This window comes from Embiotoca jacksoni, unplaced genomic scaffold (assembly GCF_022577435.1).
Source record: "Embiotoca jacksoni isolate LCO1_2020_lvr unplaced genomic scaffold, fEmbJac1.0.p SCAF_15, whole genome shotgun sequence".
NCBI classification, from domain to species: Eukaryota; Metazoa; Chordata; class Actinopteri; family Embiotocidae; genus Embiotoca; species Embiotoca jacksoni.
In genome coordinates, this window is record NW_027185285.1 from 5,959,530 (window position 1) to 5,984,478 (window position 24,949).

The following is a 24,949-nucleotide window of genomic DNA, read 5'->3' on the forward strand; positions in this document are numbered from 1 at the left end:
ATTTACAGTATGTGATAGTTATTACGACCGTTTCTTTCGACTAATATTGCTCTCTGCCTCATATTTCCCCAGTTTACCATGTTCATCTGCTGTGCTGTCATCATAGCCATCATTCACTATTGTAACTTCTGCCAGCTCAGCTACTGGATGCGCTCAACATTAGCAACACTGGTGGGACTGGCACTGCTTGTCCCGCTCTTCGGCTTACCCTGCAGGTATGACCGACAGACATTAATGAAAAGGAGGTGTGTGGTGACTAATACTATAGAGATAATGTGAGGACACTGGGTCCTTAATTGAAATGACAAAAAAAGGTACAAGCTTATTTTTGTGCTTCATGTATTAACTTGTGTCACTTCTGTTTCAAATCTTCCAGTTTAGCTCATAATCGTTTTTTCTGGTAAGTGTGATTATTGTTTTCATTTTTAGTGTCATTATTTCTAACTGTTTACAGTTCACATTAAAACGGGACAACAGACAGTACTTTGAAAAAGCAAAGGGCTTTTATACACCATGTCCTTATTAGATAGAAGGAGTACTAAAATTAAAGCAAATGGAAGAAATGAGGGTGCAACAGATAACCCCAGCCAGACTCAAACTGGGAACGTAGATATTCATGGTCGGCATCCCAGTCCCTCTGTCAGTGGGTTGTCCTTAGTTTACTTTTTTTGGAAAATATTGTCCTTTGATGTAGAGAGATGGATTTGTGGTGAGGTTTTTGCCAAATGCTTTTGTAGTTGCTTTTGTAGTTGCAATGAATTGCATGTACAGTAGTTATAGAAAATGCAAGTTTATTTGGTTTATTATTTATTCTAACCTTCTGTTTGTCTATTTCTCTGGACTTTTTAACCCCATCTATGCTGTTTGTCTCTCTCTAAACCAGTTCCGTTGGCGAGAACAACAACAGCTCCATCGTAAGGTCTGACCCACAGGACCTTCTAGCCTCAGAGGCCTGTGTGGCCTTTTTCCTGCTCCTTCTCCTGGTCTGGTTCCTTAACCGTGAATTTGAGGTCAGTTACCGGCTGCATTACCATGGCAACGTAGAAGCTGATCAACACCGCATCAAGATTCAGAACATGAGGGACCAGGCCGACTGGCTGCTTCGCAATATCATTCCCATCCATGTGGCTGAGCAGCTTAAGGTCACCCAGAGCTACTCCAAGAACCATGACAACGTGGGTGTAATATTTGCCAGTATTGTTAACTTCAGTGAGTTTTATGAAGAAAGCTATGAGGGAGGAAAGGAATGCTATCGTGTCCTCAATGAGCTAATTGGCGACTTCGATGAGCTCTTACGAAAGCCTATGTTCTCAAATATTGAAAAGATCAAGACCATCGGTGCCACCTACATGGCAGCAGCAGGACTCAATGCTCAGCAGTGTGCAGATGCAGCACATCCTCATGCCCACCTCCGTGCTCTTTTTGAATTTGCACTAGAAATGATGTGTGTCGTGGATGACTTCAACAAGAACATGCTAGGCTTTGGCTTCAAGCTTCGCATCGGATTCAATCATGGGCCTCTAACAGCAGGGGTTATTGGTACTACAAAGCTTCTCTACGATATCTGGGGTGACACTGTCAACATTGCCAGTCGCATGGATACAACAGGTGTGGAGTGCCGCGTCCAGGTCAGCGAAGAGAGCTATTACGTGCTCAGTGGCATGGATTACGAGTTTGATTATCGTGGCACAGTCAATGTTAAAGGCAAAGGGCAGATGAAGACCTTCCTTTACCCTAAATGCAGTGAGAGTGGCCCTGTGCCTCAGTACCAGCTCTCAGTCTCACCAGAGATCCGAGCACAGGTGGATGGTAGCATTGGGCGCTCACCCACTGATGAAATTGCCAGCATGGTGCCCACAACCAGCATGACTGCAAGCAGTACCAATACTATAGTACCCAGTGCTAGCACTGGTTCCTCTACTACAACAGGGCTTAGCCACGTTAAAGAAGCAGACAGCCGTGAAAGATGTCCCACCACAGAGAGCTCTCTGGCCAGGCGATCTGTGTCTCATAGTGGCCTGACAGCTATACATATAACCACTATAGAAGGACCCCCAAATAACAAACAGCTCATCATCTCATCCTCGGTTCAGCAAGATACGACTCAACATTCAACAAAGTCCCTGAAAGACATCAAGAAGGACAAACATGAGGATGGAGAGTCAACCAGACTTTAAGAATTTGCTAAAATGGCACTTTTATCATCCATCCTCAACCCTTTAAGCTCTCACACCTGCCTGTTGGCATTTGTAGAATCGCTGTACATTTGGTCCGACTCCAGGTAGAGACAGAGGATGCGGAAACACTTACAGGCCTCTTCTCTTCAGCCAGGAATCAGGCAGTTTTTAGTGTAGATATGATTGGCTGATGTTATCAAAGGTTGCTGGGTGGACCACACAGATGGTCTCGGGCAGGAACACAAAGTGAAGTGAAGATGTGATAGCTGACTGAACTTTCTCTTGCCTGCTACAGATCCCATTGTCTGCCATTAACTTACTTGATTATCTTTAAACCTTTAATCTTGATAATTTCTTTCATGTCTTTTAAGTGCCTTTAGAATAGAATAATATGTAGACTAAGCCTTTTTGAGTAAGGGAATAACATTATAAAGGGAAAACTATAAATTACAAAACTTTTTGGAAAAAAGTAAAGAAAAATAGCTTTGCTTTTGCTATGAACATAGTTTACTTTTTAACTATTCTTGCTATGATATTTTTTGCCTTTTATCAAAGAGAAAAGCAACAATGCGACGAGCATCACAATATGTGTCGAGTTAAGGGAATTGATAAAAGATGTTACTTCAAGATATGTATTCGTAAAATCTGCACTAAAATGCTGCAAAGCCTGTGTCCAGAAAACTCTTCATGAAAGTCTCAGCAGGGACTTCTCAATGTAGGCTAGCAGCAGACAAGGCTGAGCTGTGTGTTGTGTGAGTGTACTTGCATGCATGCAGTGTGTGTTTGTATCGCTGTATATTAAGATCATGCAGGGTTTAATAAGAAGAGGTGTCTCTGAGTTACTCGAAAGACCTGTTGACACAGCAGGATTACAAACACTAAAGGAACCGCGTTGGGGGAAAAAAAAAACATGTTCGCCGATGTGGCAGCTTTTTCTCTGGCCTCAGTTAAGAGCTTTGTATTGCCTCATCACTGAGGCATGATGATCTCGGCTACATTTAATCAGCATGCTTGTAGCATCAACTGCTACTACTGTTTGTGCCCTCCACCCATGATCCAGACTCTTGTGGGAACTCGAGCTGTGTTCAGTGTTTATGAGTGTTTCAATGGATCCTACAAGGCTCTGGTGTACCTGCAGTGTCTTTCGCCATGACTTTAGGTGGATTAGAGAAAACAACTGCCTAGGTTTGCTATGGATTACACTGTGTGTTAGTTGATAGTGCTTTTAAGACATGGATAATCAAAGTGGAATGTCACATAAATGTAAATCTAAATATGTTAAATTGTGTTTATTGTTACACAAAACTTGAAATGTTTAAATGAGGCACCCATCCTTGCTTTTTATAATTTGAAAGACAATACTGGATGCAAACTGCTGGATGCTTTTGCTGCTTCATACTTTCAATGGCATGGAATTTAATGTAATAATAGCACTGTAAATGCAAAGGCAGTGCACTAAATGTATTTCCTAACCCTAGGTGTTTTTACCCTTTGAAAATAAATTTTGTTACGTGCTATAATGTCAGATTGTTATAGATCTAGCTCGCTGTTGCATTTTCTCTCTCTCACTATTTCTAAGCAAAAAGGATTGTGTGCTCAGAGGCATTAAAAGTTTTGTTGCTTTGTCTTCATTTTGACATTCAAATATCCTAAACAACACAACCTCGTGCTTTTGAATTGTATAATCAGAACCTTTAAGTTACGAAGCAAACAGGACAATAACAATTATTTAGAAAAATAAAGAACCAATTTGCCTTCTTTTATCAGTAAGTCATTTATTTCAACTGCTGCATGTGACATTACCCTAATAACTTAATAGTTTGCTTGTTTTGTTTTCTCTGGAGTTAGGGTAGCTTGTGCCTTTTAACTTTTTGTCACTGTCAGCTCTGAGTTGCTTTCATTCCTTAAGACACTTAACATTCCTCAAAAAGAAGACTGTGAGAATGTTGACGTTTGTGCTTGAATCACTTTTAATTTTGACGAAGTCTTCTAAAATCTTGAGATTTTAGCTGTGCCTTTTCTTTGTGTATACAATTAAATGTAAACATACCAAACATATTTTAAATTAATTGGATTTTTTTTTTTAGCAGTTTTTGAATTCCTTTTTTGTTTGACCTTCCCTTTTGTATTGTTTTATTTGCCAGATGGCGGTGGGTTGTTTTACATGGAATAACAATGCTTTCAATGGTTCTTTTGCTTGTGAGCACACAACCCTTGTACCAGCCCAAACTTTGTTTGTTACACTACAATAAAGGGATGCTTATTATAATCATTGTTATTCTACAAGGTTAAGCGCTTAATAGAGGTCATGATTCCTAAGTGTCAGGTAAAGCATATAAGCTACATTTCTTTTTCTTTTCCTTGGTAATTTTGATAAGCTCTTTTTAATAATGTGTTTTTTTTATGAACACTAAACATTTTTTGAGACAAACAGGAATAGTGAGAAAGGTGTGTCAAGTCACAGATTTGATTATCAGGGTTTTTCCCCTTTGTTTCACTGCAAACATGAGCATATCTGTGGATTTGGTCGGATTTATTGAGATGTAAGGGACATTCTGAACCAGCAGAATGGCACACTGGGTAAATTTTAATGCCAAAGAGTGTCATTGCCATCTCTTGTATTTTCTTTGTTCAGCATGTTGTCTTAACTTAATTTGCAGGTTGAGTTGTGCACGTTCAAGCTCATTTACATAGTCACTGTTAAAATACAATTGCACAAGGCACTCACTTTTTATGTACAGTATGCCTTTATATTGTATAGTATCTGAGCATTTTCTATTATTTATATAACCGCATGTTCTAGAGTATTAAATAGTCTAAAAAACTGGGTAATTTTAATATTGTTGTATACTATTTGTGAGTTCTGTTTGCCTGCATGTGTGTAAAAACTTTATGAGTGTTTGTTAAACTGTGTGGTTGTGTGTATTTTGGAAGGGATGCTCTATTCTTAGCAGGAATGTGATCTGAACATTTAAGTCAACTTTTATCGTCGCAAAAAGTATGACATGGTAAGACAGTAAGGCTTCAATCAATAGAGATTTCCTTTTCTTTTTAATTTAAACTAGCCAAATAAAATGGCGGAGACACTACAAGCTATCTGCTGGTAGGCAGTATTGGAGTAGCCTACTACCGCTCCTGCCAAGTTTTAACGAACTGTTGCTTTGGTTGGATATGTTTTGTATATAGCACGCCAATAGGCGAAGTGAAAGTTCAAATTGAATAAAAACAGTTGCTGGGAAATGTTGTCCAGTGGAATTTATAGCCTGTACACTACGTCTAGGTATGGTTGTGTTTGCCAGTGATGGATTGAACTATAGAGGTCCATTTACTCAAGTGTAGGTGTGAAGTACTTGCTTTTTACTTCAGTATTTTTTTGCATATTTTATTTTCACTATCATATTTCAGAGAGAACTGTTGTACTTGTCGTACTTGTATATGTAGCGTACATTAATGCATCATCATAATCCAGCAATATAATATGTTAAACAGACAGAGGTCATTCTTCTGTGTAAGGAGTTCTTTCAATATATCAATATATCATCCTCATAATATAGGCTCATTGTGTACTTTTACTGATGTAAGTGTCTTTAATAGCACCTTTACTTGCCACTGTGGCATTGCTATTTAAGCAAAGGGTTTACCTAAACAAATGGTCTGAATACTTCCAGTGTTATTTCCTTGTAAAGTAAGAAGAGAAATTAAAATGTCTGTTTTTGCATTTGGTTAATTTGAATATGTTTGAAATATGTAAATACTTTTGTATATACACTCAACAGTGCTCTTACTCTAAGAATAACTTGTTTTGATTTTTTTTTTAAATTCATTTTAGTGTTAGGAGTTGGTACAGAAGCTGTAGATTAAACATTGCTGTCAAACATTTATAAAATGTATAATTTTATCATATGTACAATTTTAAATGATCCCAGAGGCACTCATATTAACAACAGCGAAGTATCAAAAGTTATTATTATGCACAATTAACTCTTAACAGGGTGTCATATTATTGTTACATTTTATATATATATACATATATTTTAACAATGCATTTTAATGGTGTATTTGGTCAATGAAATTGTATTGCACAGAATCACATTCTACAGCATGTTTTAATTTTGGAACAAATATAGCTGTCAGATAAATATAGGTAAGATAAAATACAAAATGGTAACAATGACGCTGAGGCCAATTACCTCAAAATCAATTAGTGAAAGTACCAACACAGTAAAGTAAAATACGTCATTACAAGTAAAAGTCCTGCATGAATAATCCTACTTAAGTAGCTAAAAGTACATAGGCAACAAAATACTATTTAGGTAGTAACCTAAAAGCACTGATTTGGTTTCTCTGACTGATATGTTATCATTATTAAATTATTGATATAACATCTCATTGACATCTGAAATATGACCTAGATTACACACTGTTCAGGACGTCCGACAACAAAAAGGTTGGAAGCCATTGGTTTAATCATTAACAATGTCTTGTATTTTAAAAGCATGTTGTATTATAGATTGTGTCAAATTCTCATCTTAAAAGTAACTAAAGCTGTCAAATAATGTCCATAATGTTACAGTATTTCCCCCTAAAATGTAATTGAGTAGAAGTATACTGTAAAATACAGTACTCGTGTGCATGTATTTAGTCACTTTACACCACAGCTGAAAATTACTTGAATAAAATTTGCTTTCCGTCTCTGTTCACGTGTAATAAGGGGATTATAGTGTTCGTATGTTGACCTGTGTACTTTTATTGACACACAAATGAGTATGTTCTATTTGCAGTGGTGACTGGTGTGTGTTTGTAAAGTTTGAAACGACAGTAAATTTCGGATTTTTATTTATTTATTTATTTATTTATTTATTTGTTTGTTATTCCACCCCTAGAGGCAACTTCACGTACGTCCACATGACGCACGGTGGGACACAGGGTTTACGTCAGGGCGTCATAGCACGATACCTCCCCCTCCTCCCCCCCTCCCCCTCCTCCCCCCCCCCCCCCCCACAGTCTAGCTGGGAAGAAAAAAAAACTTTTTTTTTTTTTTTTTTGTATCGGAGGAATCAACAGCCGCCATCTTGACGCGGCTCAGAATCGGGATTTCGGGGGGAGCATTAATTTTAAAAAACGATCGGAGCTACCCAGATCGGGCTCAAACGGCTTTTTTCGTGCGGAAAATCGAAGTGTTAGTCCTTCCGATGAGAATTAATGCAAACATGTGATGGTAACATGGTTTTTTATCGCCTCGACAGCCCAGTGTATATTTGATTTCCCTTTTAGAGAGCGCCGCTTCTCGCCGTATCTCCGTCCCGAGACGCTCTGTTTACCGGGAGACAGCGACGAGAAAAATAATCCGCCTCATAGAAAATATTTTTTGAATTTTGATCTTTTTATTTAAGCCCAAAACAGATTTTATGGCTGGTCGTTTCGACTGCGAAAAAAATGATTCTGTACAGACGTGAAACCGGCGATCTGCGGAAAAAGGGATTTGCTTACGCTTTTCGTAATATTTTATGATTGATTTTTCTTTAATTTTCTCGAACTGAAATAATTTTTGGACGTAATTATTGACGATAATTATGTGGGTGTTGGGTGTTGGATTATCATGGGGTGATCTTCGGCGGCGAAGCGTGGCGCTGTTGCCTTTCTTTTGAAACCAGGCAGCATTTCGCCAGTCTGCCCGTCGAGAAGGAAAAAAAAAACAAAACTGTTAAATTGCTCCTTTACGCGTAACATTAGGAGAAGTTACCAGCTACTACGAGCCAGAAGCTGACGATTTGGACTGGTCCTGCTGTTATTCTCCTGCATAACCATCCATTCATAACATTTGCCGACCAGGATGGCTGACAATCTGCTGGATGTCGGACCCCCCACTGCAAAGCGACCCAAGCTTAACTCACCCCTCTCAGGATCAGATGGCCCAGGTGAGGACACAACACGGTTTTACAAATGCACCTAACATGCAATAACCTCCCTGTTTATTAAGCCTGCTGTCTGTACAGTATTGTTGTTCAATGAGACTGCATAGATCCAACTGAAGGAAACCCATCAGTCACTTCAGGATGCTGTGCTAAAATCAGAGGAAAACGGCATTAAGTTTCTGTAGGATTGTTTGGTTTAATTTACAAATCACTGAAAACGGTATAAACAGCAATTGGTGTAAAAAAAAAAAAAAAAAGATGCAAACTCACTCTATCTCCATCACACGAGGATTGCAACTGCTCAACAGGCTCCCAACTTTTCAATTGAAATACCACAGTTGCACCTACATTGCTTTTAGTGTTTTCTTGAGTAATCCTTCGGCACCTGTGCATGAACAAACCTGACGTTGTAAAAAATATTGTGATCCCCTTTGATCCCTTCAGAGAAACTGTTTTCCAATCCACCAGCACAGATGAAAATACTGCCTCCTATCTGCGCATTGGAAGTAGTGTCTTGCTCATTGGCACTTGGGCTGTGCAGATTCTTGACAGCACAAGCACTTGGACCTGTACTGTCGTCCGGATAAATGATAGTCAGTCTTCCACTGATGAATCAGCCCTTCAACCAAAAGATCTGAGAAAATGTACTGAGCGACTGCATTCCTTTGGTACCTCGATCAAACTTTTCTGCTGCCTCCTAATCGGGGGGGGGGTAGAACACGTGCATAACATAACTCCTGAGCCGAGAAAAACTGCTGCCATGATAAGGCTATCAGAAAGTAGCCCGGGGGGGAGGAGGGGGGGGTGGTGGTGGTGGTGATGGTGGTCTGCGTCTTCACCAGTGCAACCTGCAGAGCGACTCTGCTCAGTTACTTGGAGTAGTCGGGCTGTTAAAAAAAACAAGTGAGATTTTAAAAATAAATAAATTGTGATTGACAGGAAGTACAGCGTTTCATTGGACTCTCTGTGTGAAATGATGAGTTAAGTGTTATTTATAACTGATTTATTATCGGGGATAGACTTATAGATGCTACATAGAGTCCTGTATAGGAATTTTACAATGGTCATTATTAAATTTAGTTTTCAGACAGTTTTGCTTTATAATTTTAAAGCCGGTCTCCTGGGCAGGTAGTAGGTGTATTTGGAGAAGTTCTCAGCTACCGTATGAGCCCCCCTTTCACTCGTGTACAAATGCTGACAATCTTTTTGAAAATGAGTGTCGAGTTCATCTCTGAATGAGAGATACGTCAATATTTAATCAGTTTCCCACTATGATGTTTCAGATCATTGAATTAGAGCTATAAATTAAAAGTATCTACTTCACAAACTTTGGATAGCATGTTTTTGGAGTTGTCTGAAGTTTGACAGACACCCAAGAGTTGAGCGTTGCCAAAATATTTTGTGCATAATAATATTAATAACTTAGCAACGGGCCGACATATTTGCCGTTGCTTTAAAACACAAAAATATTGAACAGAACTTTTGGCGTCTGTTCATGCAACCCAGACCCATAATATCATGAATGAAATCATTTTACATGGACGGTGACATGAAACGGAGAACAGTGACCCTGATTGTAAGAGGGAAAAACGTGGATGCTGCCTAAAAAGGAAACTCTACAATCGGCCACATATGGTTTGTACATAACAAAGAACATTTCATGTATCTCAGGGAGTGCTCGGTGTTCATGTCTCTCAGCACACGTTGAAATTAAATGGCAGGTTTGGAAACATCTGAGTGCACTTTCATTGCAAAGTTCACCTTTGAATCAAATTGGACTTTTCTTATTTGCTAGTTATAAAGTATAAAACACGATGGTGTAAGTCAGCTCAACGTTATTGGTAAAATCAGCCAGTCTGGAATCTGTTTAGAAACATACTACTGAGCGCTTCCTAGCTGTGCGTGTATGCTTTCTGTGTACTAGACGTGGCTCCGATGGCATTCATTGTACAGTTGCGAGTCGCAAGCATTAAAAAACTATGGACCATTACATTTCAGGAAAGGCGGTTGAGGTAATGCACAACAGCGGCCTCCTCTTAACTCTGATCTTATAGAAAATACATATAGACTGGTGTGTAGTTGCGTCATTGAAAATTGCAGCGGAGATTGGAAACATGTGTCTGCCATCAACAAATAGCTGATGGGTGCAAATGTCTGTATTTGGTCTGCCTTGCCGTTTGTGGATGGCTGCATTATCCAGCCAGCTGACTGTCCCGTCTTCAGCCGCGGTAGCTCGTCTTCTCAGAGGGGTGACGGGAACTTTCTCTGGGCAATAAAGCAGGCGGACGCCGGGCCTCCTCCCCCATCGCTGCCAGAAGCCCTTTCTGTCTGAGTTGACGTGCGCAGAAGCGCATGCACTCAGTGAGGCATCACAGAGTCTCTTAGAGACCTGCTCTCAAGGAAGTCTCCTCTCGGGATGAAGACGACCAGTGAACCTGTGAGATGAACATAAATTTCCCCCAAAAGTTTATGCAGATAATTTTTTTAATTTTTTTTTTTTTTTTTAATATATAAATTTAAGATAGCACATGGTTATTGGTATAAAAATATTTCACAGACCAACAGTGTGATGGCTTCATCACACTCGATTTCTCATCGTGGGTGTGCCAGATGTTAAGATCTGAATTTCACATCATAAACTCTTAAATTCAGAGCTTAGAGAATTCAGACTGCATAAATTCAGATGAGGTTTTTAAAATGAATTATTTGAATGCAATAAATGGCGTGGTGATTAAGTTTCAAATTTAAAGTGTTCAGGAATTATTTAATGTCATTATTCAGTTTCTGCCCAGATTCAAATGATTTCAGCATTCATTAACACAACGTACCCGAACGCATTTGGCCTACTCTGTCACATTTGTCATTGGCCATTCATTTCCGTTGTTGGAAGTGAGACGGACATCTCCTGTTGCCACATCCAGCCCACTGCACACAGAGCTGAAGCTCACGGGCACAGAGCCTATTACAGAGCTGCCATAGAAGCCTTTGATGTTTATGTTAATGTGTGACCGTTTTTTTTTATGGTGCCCTGGTCTCGTGTCAGTACGTGTTTGGGCCTGTGGCCACAGACCAGTGTCCGACTTGTTTTCATTTGTATGGCTGAGTGGGCGTGTCACGCCACGGGCCAGAGGCAGCCGCTCTCCAGTCCTACTGCTCCGTCTGGTCTGTGTGTACGAGTGCTAACCCCCGGCGGAGTATCTTCAGCAACGTTAGCATTAGCGCACGTTCAAAACAGCCAAGCGTCAAAATATGGCCTTTCAGCAGCCTGCTGGTATGTTGGCAAATGATGCTCCGGTTTGGGGCTGCGAAAGATATCGATATTATATCGCTGTCGTGATATTAGTCCAAATATTGTCTTTGATTTTGGATATCATAACACAACGACATGGAGCGTGTTGTCTTTTACTGGACTGGGAGCCTTTATACAATTACTTATTATATCCAAATTACTGATTAATATTTATCAAAAATCGCATTATGAAAATATTTTGGGAACGCACTAATAGTCATCCCTACAGTGTTGAGGTATTTGGTTAAAAGTATCGTGATATTTGATGTCGACCGTATCACCCGGCCTTACTGATTGGTTGGCTCCTTCCTAGGATGAGGTGGAGCTGATTAAGATCAGGAGAAGTGTTGGTGTCATCAGTCGCCAACCAGTCATGCTTTTTCTCTTTCTACTCGAAACATCCACGGAATGCTAATCTCCCCCGGCACATTCAAATGTCAATGTCTGTCAGCCATCGAGAATAAAAAAAAAAAAAAAAAAAAAAAAAAAAAATGTTTTGTCCACATGTTATGTTCACATCGCCTAGCACTGCCCAACATGTTTCCTGTCCATTTCTCTGAATTGTTGTGGTTTTCTTAAACATGGTGCGGCAAATGACTGGAGGTCCAGTATTACATGTGTTCTGTGCCACTTAATTTGTACATCTTGAAGTCATCAGAGTTCTTCTTCCACCATATGAAAAGCTTTACAAATGTGCTGGCAATCAAATGTGTGGAAAATAACCGACTTACATGTTTCCTCAGTTTTTTTTATTTTATGTATTGTTACATTTTTGAATTTCGTCTGTTAATTGTGTCAGTCTGACACTTTACCAACCTGTTCCTACTTCTATGTCGCTCCATTTACACATTGTTTTCTAACTTCTAAAAAAAAGACAAATTTCAGAACAAAAAAAGCTTGATTATCACAATAAGGAAAGAATGATCACATTATACATGTATTACTATTAATGATGAGGGAAACGCATTCATTGTGTTCGGTCGGAGCTCAAAGACACGACGTATTTTGGTGATCAACAATGATTGTGGACATTACTTTTTTTTTATTAGAAAACTGCCAAAGGGAACTAGGGAAGTACACGGCTGTATTTTTTTCCAGTTGAACCGGAGTTGGCGGTTCAGTACCAAGATTCGACTATTCTTTCCCCGCGGTGGGTTCCCCATCAGGGGACACCCGGTCCTTAACCTCAGTGTGGTGCAGGGGCATCGCCATTGTCGCTTTTGTTGCCCTCCATTTGCCTCCAGTACCCAACTGTCTTCCCTCGGTAAAGTAGAGAGAGGATCCAATGTTTGTGAGTGAAAGAAAAAAGAAAAGAAAAAAGAATGACTGCTTGACTTGATGAATCTCGGTCGACTGCGGGTTTTTCAACTGATGATTCAACTTGATGACTTTCAAAGCAAAGCCGTACGGGGAACTTTTTAATTTGAATTTCCAGGGGGATTATTATATTGAGTTTTAATCTAACAAAAATTAGATGAAGTTGTTTCAGTTCAAAGTGATCATTTTCGTATTTTTGAATCCATAACTTGATTCTCTCTAAGATTTATGCCTTAACAAGTCACATTGAGTAAACGTCACACAAAAGATCACCATGATCTGCTGCACATATTTGCTACTGCGCACAGGGACTACCGTTTATATTGAGATTAAAATATATTATGAATGGGAAAAATGGGATGACCAAAATAAGTGACTCGGAAAGGACAGATTGTTTCCTCATCTTTCTCCTACCCAGCGGCATGACTACTAAAATACTGTTTTCCATATTTTTTCATCTGGATAATGCCGTTTGCTACCGAAATAATCTTTTCTTTCAAAATGCATATTCGCAGCGCTTGGACGACCCACGGTATAACTTCTGTCAGTCACGTGGCATTCTGCCAGCAAGTGGTGTAACTTGATATTCACGCGCTGTGACGGTCCAGCCAAAAAAAGAACATGTGTAAAAGCTGCGGCAATTTACTGTGTTTCACAAACCTAATCTTGCCTCAATAAACTTCTCAATGAAAGTCTATAATTTGGGCACAGGTCAAGCGACTACCCCTTATTCAAATCAAAGTCCAGTTGAAGTGTTTTCATTGTCAGATGTGTAGAAACATTGAAATTCTTAACCCGCCTGTAACAAGAAGAGGAGAGGGTTTAAAATATGAAAAGAATAATTTAATTCCTTCTTTAATTTAGGCCCTATGTTTTGTGTTTTCTCCAACTGGCTGTGGTCCAGGTTTGTAGTCTTGGAGTTTGTCTCTATTGTATTTTGTGGTGGCCACAACATGGTATCTTGGTAGTAGTGATTTCAGTGGGTATGATTTGATGTGTGTGCTTTCATTGCCATTCTTTATGAATTTAATGTCCCTTTATCACTGCTGTAATTGCTGAGTGACTTTGCTCGCTCTGTCTTGGAAGAGAAGAGGGAGGGTATTTTGCTCTTTCCGTTTCTTTCTGACTCTGGTAAGGCACCAACAGTCTGCTGCACAGCCGGTTATTATCTCCCAGTGACTGCTGAAAAGCTTTGGGTGAATTAGAGCCGATAGCGGCGATGTCCTCCTTCAGGTGAGAACAGTGTGACTCGAATGTTGGGATTCTCTGGTCCACGGATGTTTCCGTGGTCTCCGTCTTGTTGCTCTATTAGCCTCAGGCCAAGTTGCAGGTGTTTTCTCTCACCTATGCACCATCCGCATCTCTTGCTTTACAGAGACTTGTTGCTTTAACCATAGACACAGCTCAGGTGTTTCCTTGAAGGCCTGTGGCTATAAAATTTAAGCTCTTATTAATTGCTGCCATATTTCATTGGGAAACAGGTTGGATCTCTCTCCAGCCTTAACGACCCAGACATTGAGCTGTGTGTGTGTGTGTGGGGGGGGGGGGGGGGGGGGGGGGGGTGTTGCTGCTGTGGCACACCCTCACGTGAAAGACCTTGGCTTGGACGCGTGATTCGGACTTCAGCCTTCATTAATGTTCTCTTACTGTTATCTGCGTGTTGAGTGTTCATGTTTACTTTATCTGCACAGCCACAAGGGCGCTCTTAGCTGCAGAGCAGAAGCTTTCCTCCTGCACCTTTTCTTTCTCCCAATTGTTACTGTGGAGTTACAGCAGGAACCGATATGCTTTTAGTGTAATTTTAATTTGAACCGTTTGCCATATGTGCCAATGCACACACACCGACCAAGTCACCAGAGGAAGATTTTTTTAGTGTATTCTACCTGATTAATTTGGAATAGAATAAGGTAAGCCAATATGAGATGTTACAAACTGATGTCTGGTACTGTTTCAGCATTTCCTAAATGCACACTCCACAGTTAAATTGCTGTGTGATTTTAGTTTTAATTGTTGCTCAGGTGCAACCGCCCCAAATTTTCTCATATTTTGTGTCATACTGAAGCCTACCAAATATGCCTGTATAAGCACAGTGAGTGGGTTGGTTCATAGCCAAGCCTAGATAAGGCTGGAGGATAACATTTAAATTGGATTCATTAACAATAAATAAAATTGTTTTTTTAAACAGCTTGGAATAAGTTGCCATAACATATTAATAAATGTTTTTGATTCAAAATTATGACCAATAAATAAGATAGGCACTTTTAAGATGAAATATAAATTTGTCACTACTCTGGTGCACAAACTATAGAATGGTGATACTGCTCCAAAACATATATTTTGCTTTTTATTATTTGTTATTAATTGACGTGTACACCAGTAATGATATCTATGCAATTGGCTGATGTCTGTTGAACTATATTGTGATAACTTCCCTGTGGTTCCAGTTGAATTATGAGGGCTGTTATACATAAACATACACTTACTTATTATCTTTACCTTTTGTATAATAATGAAGCCAGGTTTAGTTTGGACGATAGTTTGCCATGCGTGTTGAACTTTTGTCCTACCAAGTCGTGTTTTTTTTGTCATATAGGTGCCTTGAATGCAGAAGAAATTAAAAATCCACCAAAAAAAAAGAATTTTAAAACAGACAACTGAACTCTTGCTTGGGATTTTTTTTCCTAATTGATTAATATAATTGTAATTGTAGTTGAATAAATCTTCAGATTCTCTCTTAAAACAGAGAAACTGCCACACAGTTACACTCACAGGTTATCTCTGTCTTTGATGGTTAGTGACCTCTTCAATTACTTTGTTACTATATAAAGTAGATGTATCAGTGATAATGGCTAATTCTTATTTTCCTGTCTCTCTTTTATTTTTATAGATCTTGTGTCGCTTTTTGACCTGGAAAATGACCTTCCAGATGAGCTCATCCCCAATGGAGACTTGGCAATGGGAATGTCCTCTAATGGGGGCCCAGGTGGAGGGGGTCCTGGTCTCAATTCAATCGTACCTGATGCAGCTGCTAAACACAAGCAGCTGTCAGAGCTCCTGCGACCAGGAAGTTCCTCCATCTTGGGAGGCGGTCTTAATTCTGCCAGCCCCCAACAGGGAGGCATGGTGGGAAGCCAGCTAAGCGCTGTGCTGGGTAAAAGTCCACTGGGGCAAGGCTCCCCCAATCATCAGTCTCCCCAGGGCCAGAAAGGAGGCACTGCTGCTGGACAAGGCAACGGAAGCACGGGCATGGGCTTCAACCAGGCGATGTTGAACAGTGGGCAGGGCCATGGTGTCATGGGCCAGGCTGGACAGGTGATGAACGGGGGTATGGGACCAGCAGGCCGGGGGAGACCTGGGCCTGGCATGCAGTACCAGGGCCAAGGCATGCAGGGGACACAAGTGGGAGGTGGACCTGGTGTTGGAGGCAGCGTGCTGGCAGAGACACTCACCCAAGGAGGGCCACAGTTGGGTGCACACAACGCGTTGAATGCTCAGCAAGCTGGAAGCATGAATAAGGTGAGGTTCAAAATTCTGCTTAATTAAACCCACAAGTGACCAGTTGTTTGCTCTGTAAAGTGATTAATGCCGGGATTATTTTAAGATAGACCACCAGAAAACGAATACGGAGGAGTGACTTTAGCTAGCAAAACCAAAATAACTTGTGGAAAAAATTAATTGACTTTGTATTTCATGAGACAACTTGAATAGCTATGGAGCCGGCGGCTTTTTAAGACAACCTCTAGTGGCACTCTGTGGAATTGCAGCTTAAGGCATTTCCGCATCGGCCTAATTTTTCAAACCCGGAAACTGCATCCACTTTTATATACAGTCTATGGTTTTGTCTAATGTTCACATTGCTTATATAATAAATTGACGTAGCAACATCACCTGCAGAAGATACAATTGCCAGATCATTTACATCTTTTTACCTCATTTGTCTTCATATTCAAGGATGTTGATTTATTTGCAAATGCATGGCTTTCTGTAGGAGTGCTTTTTTTTTTAAATTTTTTTTTTTTTATCTCCGATTTACTTTTTACACCAAAAGGATAGCATTTATTGACTTTTGTAAACTTCTTCAACTCTGATATGTATTTTTTTTTTTTTAGGAAGTGGACAGTACTTTACCAAAGCACTACAACACAGATGGTCAGAAATAGATTTCATTCTGTAGTGTAACGGGCTACTGTTAACAAGTAGTATGCCTTATGGGCTGTTTAAGAATTCCTCCTTTTATCTCATCTTTTTTTTTATAAAGATATGTTCAATATAGTATTATCACCTAACCCGATTGCTGATTTGCCATCATTTATCTCCCACTCTCCATGTATTGATCTGTTCTTCTTCCTGGGTCTGCTGGAGGAAGCAGGCAATCAGTTGAGGGGGTTGAATCGGCACTCAAATGCATCCGTCTGTGTGGGGCTAACTTGGCCCAGCAGAGAGTTTCATAGCAGATCGATGCTGATGTGTTTATTACTGTATTCTTACGCCTTTATAATCTGAGAACAAGCATAAGCAATACAAATGAGACAAGACCTGCAAATTGTGTCACGGTACTGCAAGCAGGTTCGTGAATGAAAAGTGATTTCCTTGGTGTCCCTGTGGTTGTATTTCTACGTGAATATCTTTGCTTTCGTAGACTTTGAAGTGCTCAATGTGAGAAAATGTTTTCCCTCTTGTCTGAGAGCCTTTGGGCTTTGTGGTTTGACAGGAAACCAAGGTTAAACCAGCAGGCTAGTTCTCACTCTATATTATTTCAGCAGACGTCACCACATGAAACAAGCACCCCCCCCCCCCCCCCCCCCCCCCCCCCCATATAGACGCCCTAATGCCTGATGATATTTTGTTACATTATGATAAAAACAAAACAAAAAAACTTACAGCTTTTACGTGTGACCGTTTATGGACTCTTTTTGTCATATTTCATGCAATACTGAAACAAATGCCTTCACATTGTTTTGAGATGCCGTGATTATGTTTGAGATGAAGAAATGGGGAAAGAGGAAGACGCACATTTGTGCCAGTATGCGCATGTCTGTCTGTGGTTAGAATCTGGCTGTTGTATAGCTGCCATCAGAGAAACAGGTTGCCGAAGTGTAGGTGAGTGATGTTTTGGATGATGTATAAATCAGGAGAAATAAAACTGACTTCAGCAGTACTTTGGAAGAAATAACATGGCGTATATTTAAGTATTTTTTAAGTTTAAAAAAAAAAAAAAAAAAAAAGTTTTTTTTTAATGTAAATGCTCTGCTAGTAAAGACAAAGGGGAATTGTTAGAGCAAATTGGAACAAGAGATACTTACAGTAAGATATAAAAAATTAACGGGTAAATTGCTGATATTACACAAGCATTTGCATAATCTGTTGTTGGCTTCCAGAGCACAGCTTCTCATTTTCAGTTGTGTGATTGATTTGCCCAAATTGTTTGCCAGGTTTTGTTTGAATTTTTCATCATATTAAAAAATTTAAGGATTATATTTCTTTTGGTCTGGGAGCTAAGTTGTCCGGGGCATCAGCCCCTGGTAGGGTCTCCAAAGGCAAATTGGTCTCAGGGGAGAGCCCAGACTAAGAGCGGTTCAGAAGACCCCTGATGAATAGCAGCCCACGGGTCTGAGGTCACCTCGCCCGGATCAGGCAAACCGGGGAACCCTCCCGGAGCCAGACCCAGGAGGGGAGCTCGCCGCCGAGCGCCTGGTGGCCGGGCCTTCGCCCATGGATGGGGCCCGGTCGGGCTCAGCCCGAAGATACAACATGGAGCAGCCACCCTGTGGACCCACCACCCGCAGGGACAAGCATCGGGGTCGGGTGCAATGCAGACCGGGCGGCGGGCGGGGCCGGGCCAGGGGCCCGGGCGAGCCGATCGCCGGCGGCATAGACTAGCTCTACGGACGTAGAACGTCACCTCGCTAGCGGGGAAAGAGCCGGAGCTGGCGCAGGGGGTGGAGCAGTACCAGCTAGATATAGCTGGGCTCACCTCCATGCACAGCACTGGCTCTGGAGCCAAGCTCCTGAAGAGGGGCTGGACTTTATCTTTTTCTGGAGTTGCCCAGGGTGAGAGCCGCCGGGCGGGAGTGGCGATACTCATGAGCCCCTGGCTGAGCGCCGATGTGTTGGAGTTCTCCCCGGAGAACCAGAGGGTCGCCTCCATGCGCCTGCGGGTCGCAGGGAGGAAGACTCTGACTGTTGTTTGTGCTTATGTACCGAACAGTGCCCATGGACTGACAGGGTTGGTGGTTCCCATTTTCAAAAAAGGGGACTGGACAGTGTGCTCCAACTATCGGGGTATCGCACTACTCGGCCTCCCGGGCAAAGCTTATGCCAGGGTGCTGGAAAGGAGGCTCCGACCGTTTGTCGAACCTCAGATTCGAGAGGAGCAGTACGGATTCCGTCCCGGTTGTGGAACAGTGGACCAGCTCTTTACCCTCGCAAGACTACTGGAGGGGTCCTGGGAGTTTTCCCATCTAGTCTACATGTGTTTTGTGGACTTGGAGAAGGCTTTCGACCGGGTCCCTCTGGGGTTTTTGTGGGGGGTGCTGCGGGAGTACGGGGTGCCGTAGCCGCTGCAACGGGCCATCTGGTCTCTGTGCAACCGCAGTAGGAGCTGTGTTCATATTCTCAGACTCGTTTCCGGTGGGTGTTGGCCTCCACCAGTGTTGTCCTTCGTCACCGATCCTGTTAGTGACCATCATGGACAGGATACCAAGGCGCAGCCGGAGGGAGGAGAACGTCGGGTTTGGGGGTCTCGGGATCGCCTCTCTGCTATTTGCAGATGATGTGGTCCTGTTGGGTCTCTTCGGACCACGACCTCCAGCACTCACTGAGGCGGTTTGCAGCCGAGTGCGAGGCGGCGGGGATGATGGTTTGCACCTCCAAATCTGAGGCCATGGTGCTCTGCCGGAAACCGGTGGATTGCTCCCTCCAGGTCGGGAAGTAGTGCCTGCCTCGAGCGAAGGAGTTTAAGTATCTCGAAGTCTTGTTCACGAGTGAGGGGAGGATGGAGCGGGAGATCGACAGGTGGCCGGGGTCAGCCTCAGAGATCAGGACATCAAGGGGGAACTTGAAGTCTAGGCCGCCGCGCCTTCGCGTCGAAAGGAGTCAGCTGAGGTGGTTTTGGGCATCTGATCAGGATCCTCATGGGCGCCTCCCACTGGAGCTTTTCCAGGCGGGCCCAACTGGCAGGAGACCCCGGGGAAGACCCAGAACACGCTGGAGGGATTATATCTCCCAGCTGGCCTGGGAACACCTCGGGATCCCCAAGGTTGAGCTGGAAAATGTTGCGGGGCAAGGGGAAGTCTGGGCCAGCTTGCTTGGCCTGCTGCCACCGCGAACCAATCCCGGATAAGCGGAAGAAAATGGATGGATGTTTCTTTTGGTCCTTGGGTTTGTGTTATGCACACATTTAATTGTTATTTTTAGACTTAATAAAGCCTTTTAACCAGAAATATATTGACAGCCACACGCATACAGCTACATAGTACAATAAACGATAATGCAGCACGGACCGGACCGCATGTCCTTTTTTTTTTAACACCTGCTGTCCTTCGTACAAATGAGAGTAAGCAAAAGTGAAACTCAAAGATCCCTCCAGAAGTATTTGGCCATATTCAAATTAAGGCCGCGTTTTTACGTCCGTTGTAAAAGTTTACGAAACCGATAATGAAAAAGTAAAGGGGACTTGTCGAGAGGAGGGGCACAGCAGTGCTGTCCTCTTGCCTGGTCGTCACTCCTCCATCGTACGTGCAGTGCATCAAGTGGGAGAACCCGTGTGTGAGTGGAGGCTGAATGTGTGAATGAGCGGCAGGCAGGCAGGCATCTGTGTGGCTCTGTGCAAGGGAGGGGGAGGGGCAGGCAGCAGTGCAGGCTCTGCTCAGCTGTTGTGCAAGCTGGTCTTTCTGTCTTGTGTCATGGTTTCTCTCTCCGCTGGGCAGGGCTTGCTCTGTCTGCAAAGCAGAGCAGGCTGCTGCTTGGGCCACCACAGAGAGAGAGAGCGAGTCAGGCAAAAGACAAACTCAAGCTGAGGGCCTGGAAGAGACGGGAAGAAATGACCGAACAAGAAAGATAGCAGCTCTTTTCTGAAGAATAATTAAGCTCTTTAAGTCTTTTTCAAGCAGCCCTTGCAGGGCTCTATACCGCTGATGGTTTGCATTTTGTGACCAAATTAATTAAAACATTTTTGCAAAGTCAGCAAATGTTTGGACAAAAAAAGGAAAGAAAAAAAAAGCTGTGGTCTAACAGCACTTTTGAAATGTTAGTCAGAGATGTAGCCATAGGTAAGAAGGAATCTGTGAGTATGGCCACAATGTTGTAATAGCAGCAGATAGGATAGAAATGCTACTGGCAACATTTGGTTATGTAGGCAGTACTGAAACGAGTCTTACCTTCCTGTCATGTCTGAAAGTGGTGTACCCATAGGTGAACAGTGAACAATAAAATGTAGAGAGACAGGGGAAACAGAAAGTGCAGTTAAATTAATACAATTTAAATATACACAAATCAAATAAATGTATTGTAAATATATATGTTTTATAAATGTTTTTGACAAGAGTGTTTAGTGGAATGTCTTTGGCTGGGAAACAGGAAAGAGAAAAATGAGATGCACTGTGTAACTGGGCAGATGAGGTGTTGCCAGTGCTGGCACCACGAACATTGCAACAGCTTCAGCACATTTTAAAGAGGAACTACTATGCTCCTTTCCCGGTTTTATGTTTATTCTTGTGTAGCTTTGAACTATTACAAAAAAAATCGTATATTACATTTGTGCAGCCCATCAATTCATACTCTGTCTGAAAGAAGCCTTCCTCTGGACTCTTGAAGGCACCCCTCCCTAAAAGTTCATCCAAATATGGTCATTCCTGGTTCCAAAAAAACAAGATGGCGACAGCAAAAATGCCATACTCGATCCTTCAGAATGGCGTGTCACTGACCCATGGGTGACATCTTGGTGGGTTGCCACTTTCTTGTGACTCCCATCTCATTGCTTTACCGGTGCGGAAAATACATTTATTGTTCTTGATTGGAAACGCCAACCTTTAAAATCAGTCTGCACATGTTCAAGCCCGAATCCGATCCGGAATATGAGTGGCCAGCCAGAACATCTGCAGCAACATAGATTACAATTGGTAAATATTACGGTCACAACCGGCTTTTTGTTCGATATGACGATTTAGTCTTTCAGTCGCAAACCATGTATACATTTCTCTCTGCCTCTCTTAATAGTGTGTGTAGGCAATGTGCTAGACTGTAGTTTGACGGGCTTTTAGTTTGGAATATCGTCACTTGATAACTGCTTTTTGGTATTATTGACAGACTGAGTGGGTGGGCGGACGCATCCCTGTACTTGCTGGCGTGCTTTGCCGGAGCAGATGACCATTTAAAGAAATCTGTGAAAAGCTGACATTGGTTCTTTGTAAACTGAGTGTTCAGAGCAGTCTGAATCCTGAGGTTTTTTTTCTCAGGAATTATGTTTAAATTCCTCATTATTTGAAACTTTGGCCACTTTAATTATGACCATAACATCATGTATATGACAGAAATACAGAAAAAGCATAATAGGTCTCCTTTTTAGAGACAAAACAACACGACAGCGTGCAGCAAAGTCTACGCCACTTTGCCTGAAAAGCAGATCCTCATGCCAAGAGGTTTCGTGTCAAGAGAGTGCCTGTCTGCCGAGCGAGAAAGCCGGCCGCGTGCCGATGGCCGGATTAACGTCCTTGGAGGCTGCGAGCCAAAAAATGTGCTGTTGGTTTCCTATTAACCCCGACTACATGTCGCAGTTCAATGTGTTTGTTTGTGCACTCGGAGACTCACACTAAGTGCAGGGGGAAACGATTGATGACTCTGGCTAGATTGGATCAGCGGGAGGGATGCTCTGCCTATGATTGGTTGTTACGTTGTGGGGGGATTAAAGTTAGGGTCGGGATTAGAATTAGGGGCCAGTTGCCTGACACTGATAGAACCAATTACAGCTGTGTAGAGTTTAGAATGCGTGTCCCTCCGGTAGATCCAATCTAGCGTCAACCCGGGTAGATCTACTGTGATGGTATGCTGCATAATGTGCACATCTTCTGACCTCTCTCTGTCCTGTTTGCCCATTATAGATGGCAATGTCAGGAGCTCCATTCGGCCAGCAGTATGGTCAGGCTGGGGTGCAGCAGATGGGGGCAGCCGGGGTCAACGCCCAACAACTCCAGAACAAGACAGCCCTTTCCAACAACTTGCCCCAGTTTTCTGCTGAGCTGAAGGGAGCTGGGAGTGTGCCAAACCTGGTGAGAGTCAGTTCGCATGTGATAGATATACTTTTTTATTTTTTTTATTTTTTATATTTGCCATTCAAAATCAGGGAGACTCCGATCTAGTCGATAACATTAAGATCATGTCTGCAAATCGCCAGCACTGCAGGTTAATTCGCTCAAAAAGTCGGTTCAGACCAGCCTAGAATCTTGAGCGTCCCTGTGATCGTCGGGAGGGGCGTTTTGGACCTAAAATCTTCCTAATTATCCTTCTGTGTTCAGCAAACTTCAGCCAAGTTTTAGACACTTGCAGGGGAAGACGGTGGGTGCTCGCCGGGCTGTGGCTCGAGATTGGTTAAGCAGCCTTCGCTTGGGATTCATCAAACAGATGTGTCGTCACATCTCAACTATAATTGAGCTCTGGTTTTAGGGATGAAAGGGGACGATGAGTCGACTGCTATTCATTAAGCTATTCTCCAATTCGTGATACTTATTATTCGGTTTTCACTTTGAACTTAAAAGTCTAAAGTTAGCGACACGATATTCTGACCCATGTCTAACCTGCATGTTGTATCGGATCTCCATTACAGTCCCAGATGCAGCAGCAGGTAGCATCGTTGGGCATGGTCCCCGGGGCTGCCGGTGTATCCACAGGCCCGACGGCCGACCCGGAGAAGCGAAAACTCATTCAGCAGCAGCTGGTCCTGCTGCTCCACGCACACAAGTGCCAGCGGCGGGAGCAGGCCAACGGGGAGGTGAGGGCCTGCACTCTGCCCCACTGCCGCACCATGAAGAACGTACTCAACCACATGACCCACTGCCAGGCCGGCAAATCCTGCCAGGGTGAGTGAAAGTGATGTGTTCTCAAAGCTCTGGATTAACGTCCCATCTCGTATTCACTCTCCACGTGGTGGTTCATTGATATTTTGATGCACAGAAGATTTGAACTCGTGCGAGCTTTTATGTGTCCGTGATGTTAAGATGTTTTAATGGTAATCCCTGTTAATACCTGATGATAAAAATCGGAGGAAAATTAGCAGGTTAGGTTTTTAACAGATGGGTTAACGTAATGTTGTGTGAGCAACAGCTAATTAAAGCCTGCGATGTGGGCACGGCGCCATTTCGTTTACATGCTACGGGAAAACGGTTAAAGGTGTTAATGATGATGTTGCCTCCGCATCATCATATCACCTCTCGCCTGCGATGTTTGTTTAACTTTATGTGGCTGAAGACTGACAATTGCATCCTTTAAGTAACAATAATCAGACAAATTGCTTTGAGGACAGATAACGCTTGTGCAATTACTGTGATTAAAGATTGCCAGAAATATATGTAAATTGGTCTTATGTTTAACCACTGTTTTAAAATGAGATGCTGTCCGTGGTTTTTGGTAGCATTGTTTTGTACAATGTAAAGCAGAGCACCCTTGTATCCGCTTGTGTTTTATTGCTTAAATAGAGCCACTCATCCCCCTTGACTCGCTAAGCCCCAGTGACTGACGGCATCTGCAACCATGAATTTAATCTTTTTAAAACCGCTGTCATGATGGCAGTTCTACATTTCATCATCTGCCCCAGTAGATGGCAGCTTCCCTCTGACAGCTGTGGGTTGTAAGGAGATCACCGAGGGTTTATGAACTTTGAACTGTGATGTTTATACTGTATGAACACTCATAATAAACACAAGGCTGGATTTATGGTTTTATGGCATATGCACTAATCGCGTTTACGTAATTGTTTGCGCATTGCATTTGACCGGCTTTCATTGTGGTGTATTATTTCAGTCGGATTGTGCTGCACCTCACTGTGTTTCTGTTTGCTGTTTATTTTGTTCCAGTGGCTCACTGTGCATCATCCAGACAGATCATCTCCCACTGGAAGAACTGTACGCGGCACGACTGTCCGGTCTGCCTGCCTTTGAAGAATGCAAATGACAAGAGGAATCAGCAGCGTGAGTAACTCCAGCAGCTCTCCTTATCTCACCTCCTTAATTTATAAATCCATGTAAAAATATGTGTGGGTT

General features: G+C 42.4%; 2 protein-coding genes across 4 annotated transcripts in view; both read left to right on the forward strand.

The window, feature by feature from the left end:
* The window catches only part of LOC138198013 (adenylate cyclase type 9-like), a 34,138-nt gene extending 27,265 nt beyond the window's left edge, over positions 1-6,873 (forward strand). For both annotated transcript variants that reach the window (XM_069149108.1, XM_069149109.1), the window contains exons 8-10: positions 73-215; positions 377-400; positions 884-6,873. In XM_069149108.1, the coding sequence (XP_069005209.1) occupies positions 73-215; positions 377-400; positions 884-2,177 (1,461 nt within the window). In that variant the 3' untranslated portion in view covers positions 2,178-6,873. The remainder of the gene's footprint in view (positions 1-72; positions 216-376; positions 401-883) is intronic.
* A 374-nt stretch (positions 6,874-7,247) lies between these two features.
* crebbpb (CREB binding protein b) overlaps positions 7,248-24,949 on the forward strand; it is a 33,609-nt gene continuing 15,907 nt past the window's right edge. For both annotated transcript variants that reach the window (XM_069149110.1, XM_069149111.1), the window contains exons 1-5: positions 7,248-8,095; positions 15,586-16,214; positions 22,796-22,963; positions 23,518-23,770; positions 24,764-24,877. In XM_069149110.1, coding sequence (XP_069005211.1) covers positions 8,011-8,095; positions 15,586-16,214; positions 22,796-22,963; positions 23,518-23,770; positions 24,764-24,877 — 1,249 coding nt within the window. In that variant the 5' untranslated portion in view covers positions 7,248-8,010. The remainder of the gene's footprint in view (positions 8,096-15,585; positions 16,215-22,795; positions 22,964-23,517; positions 23,771-24,763; positions 24,878-24,949) is intronic.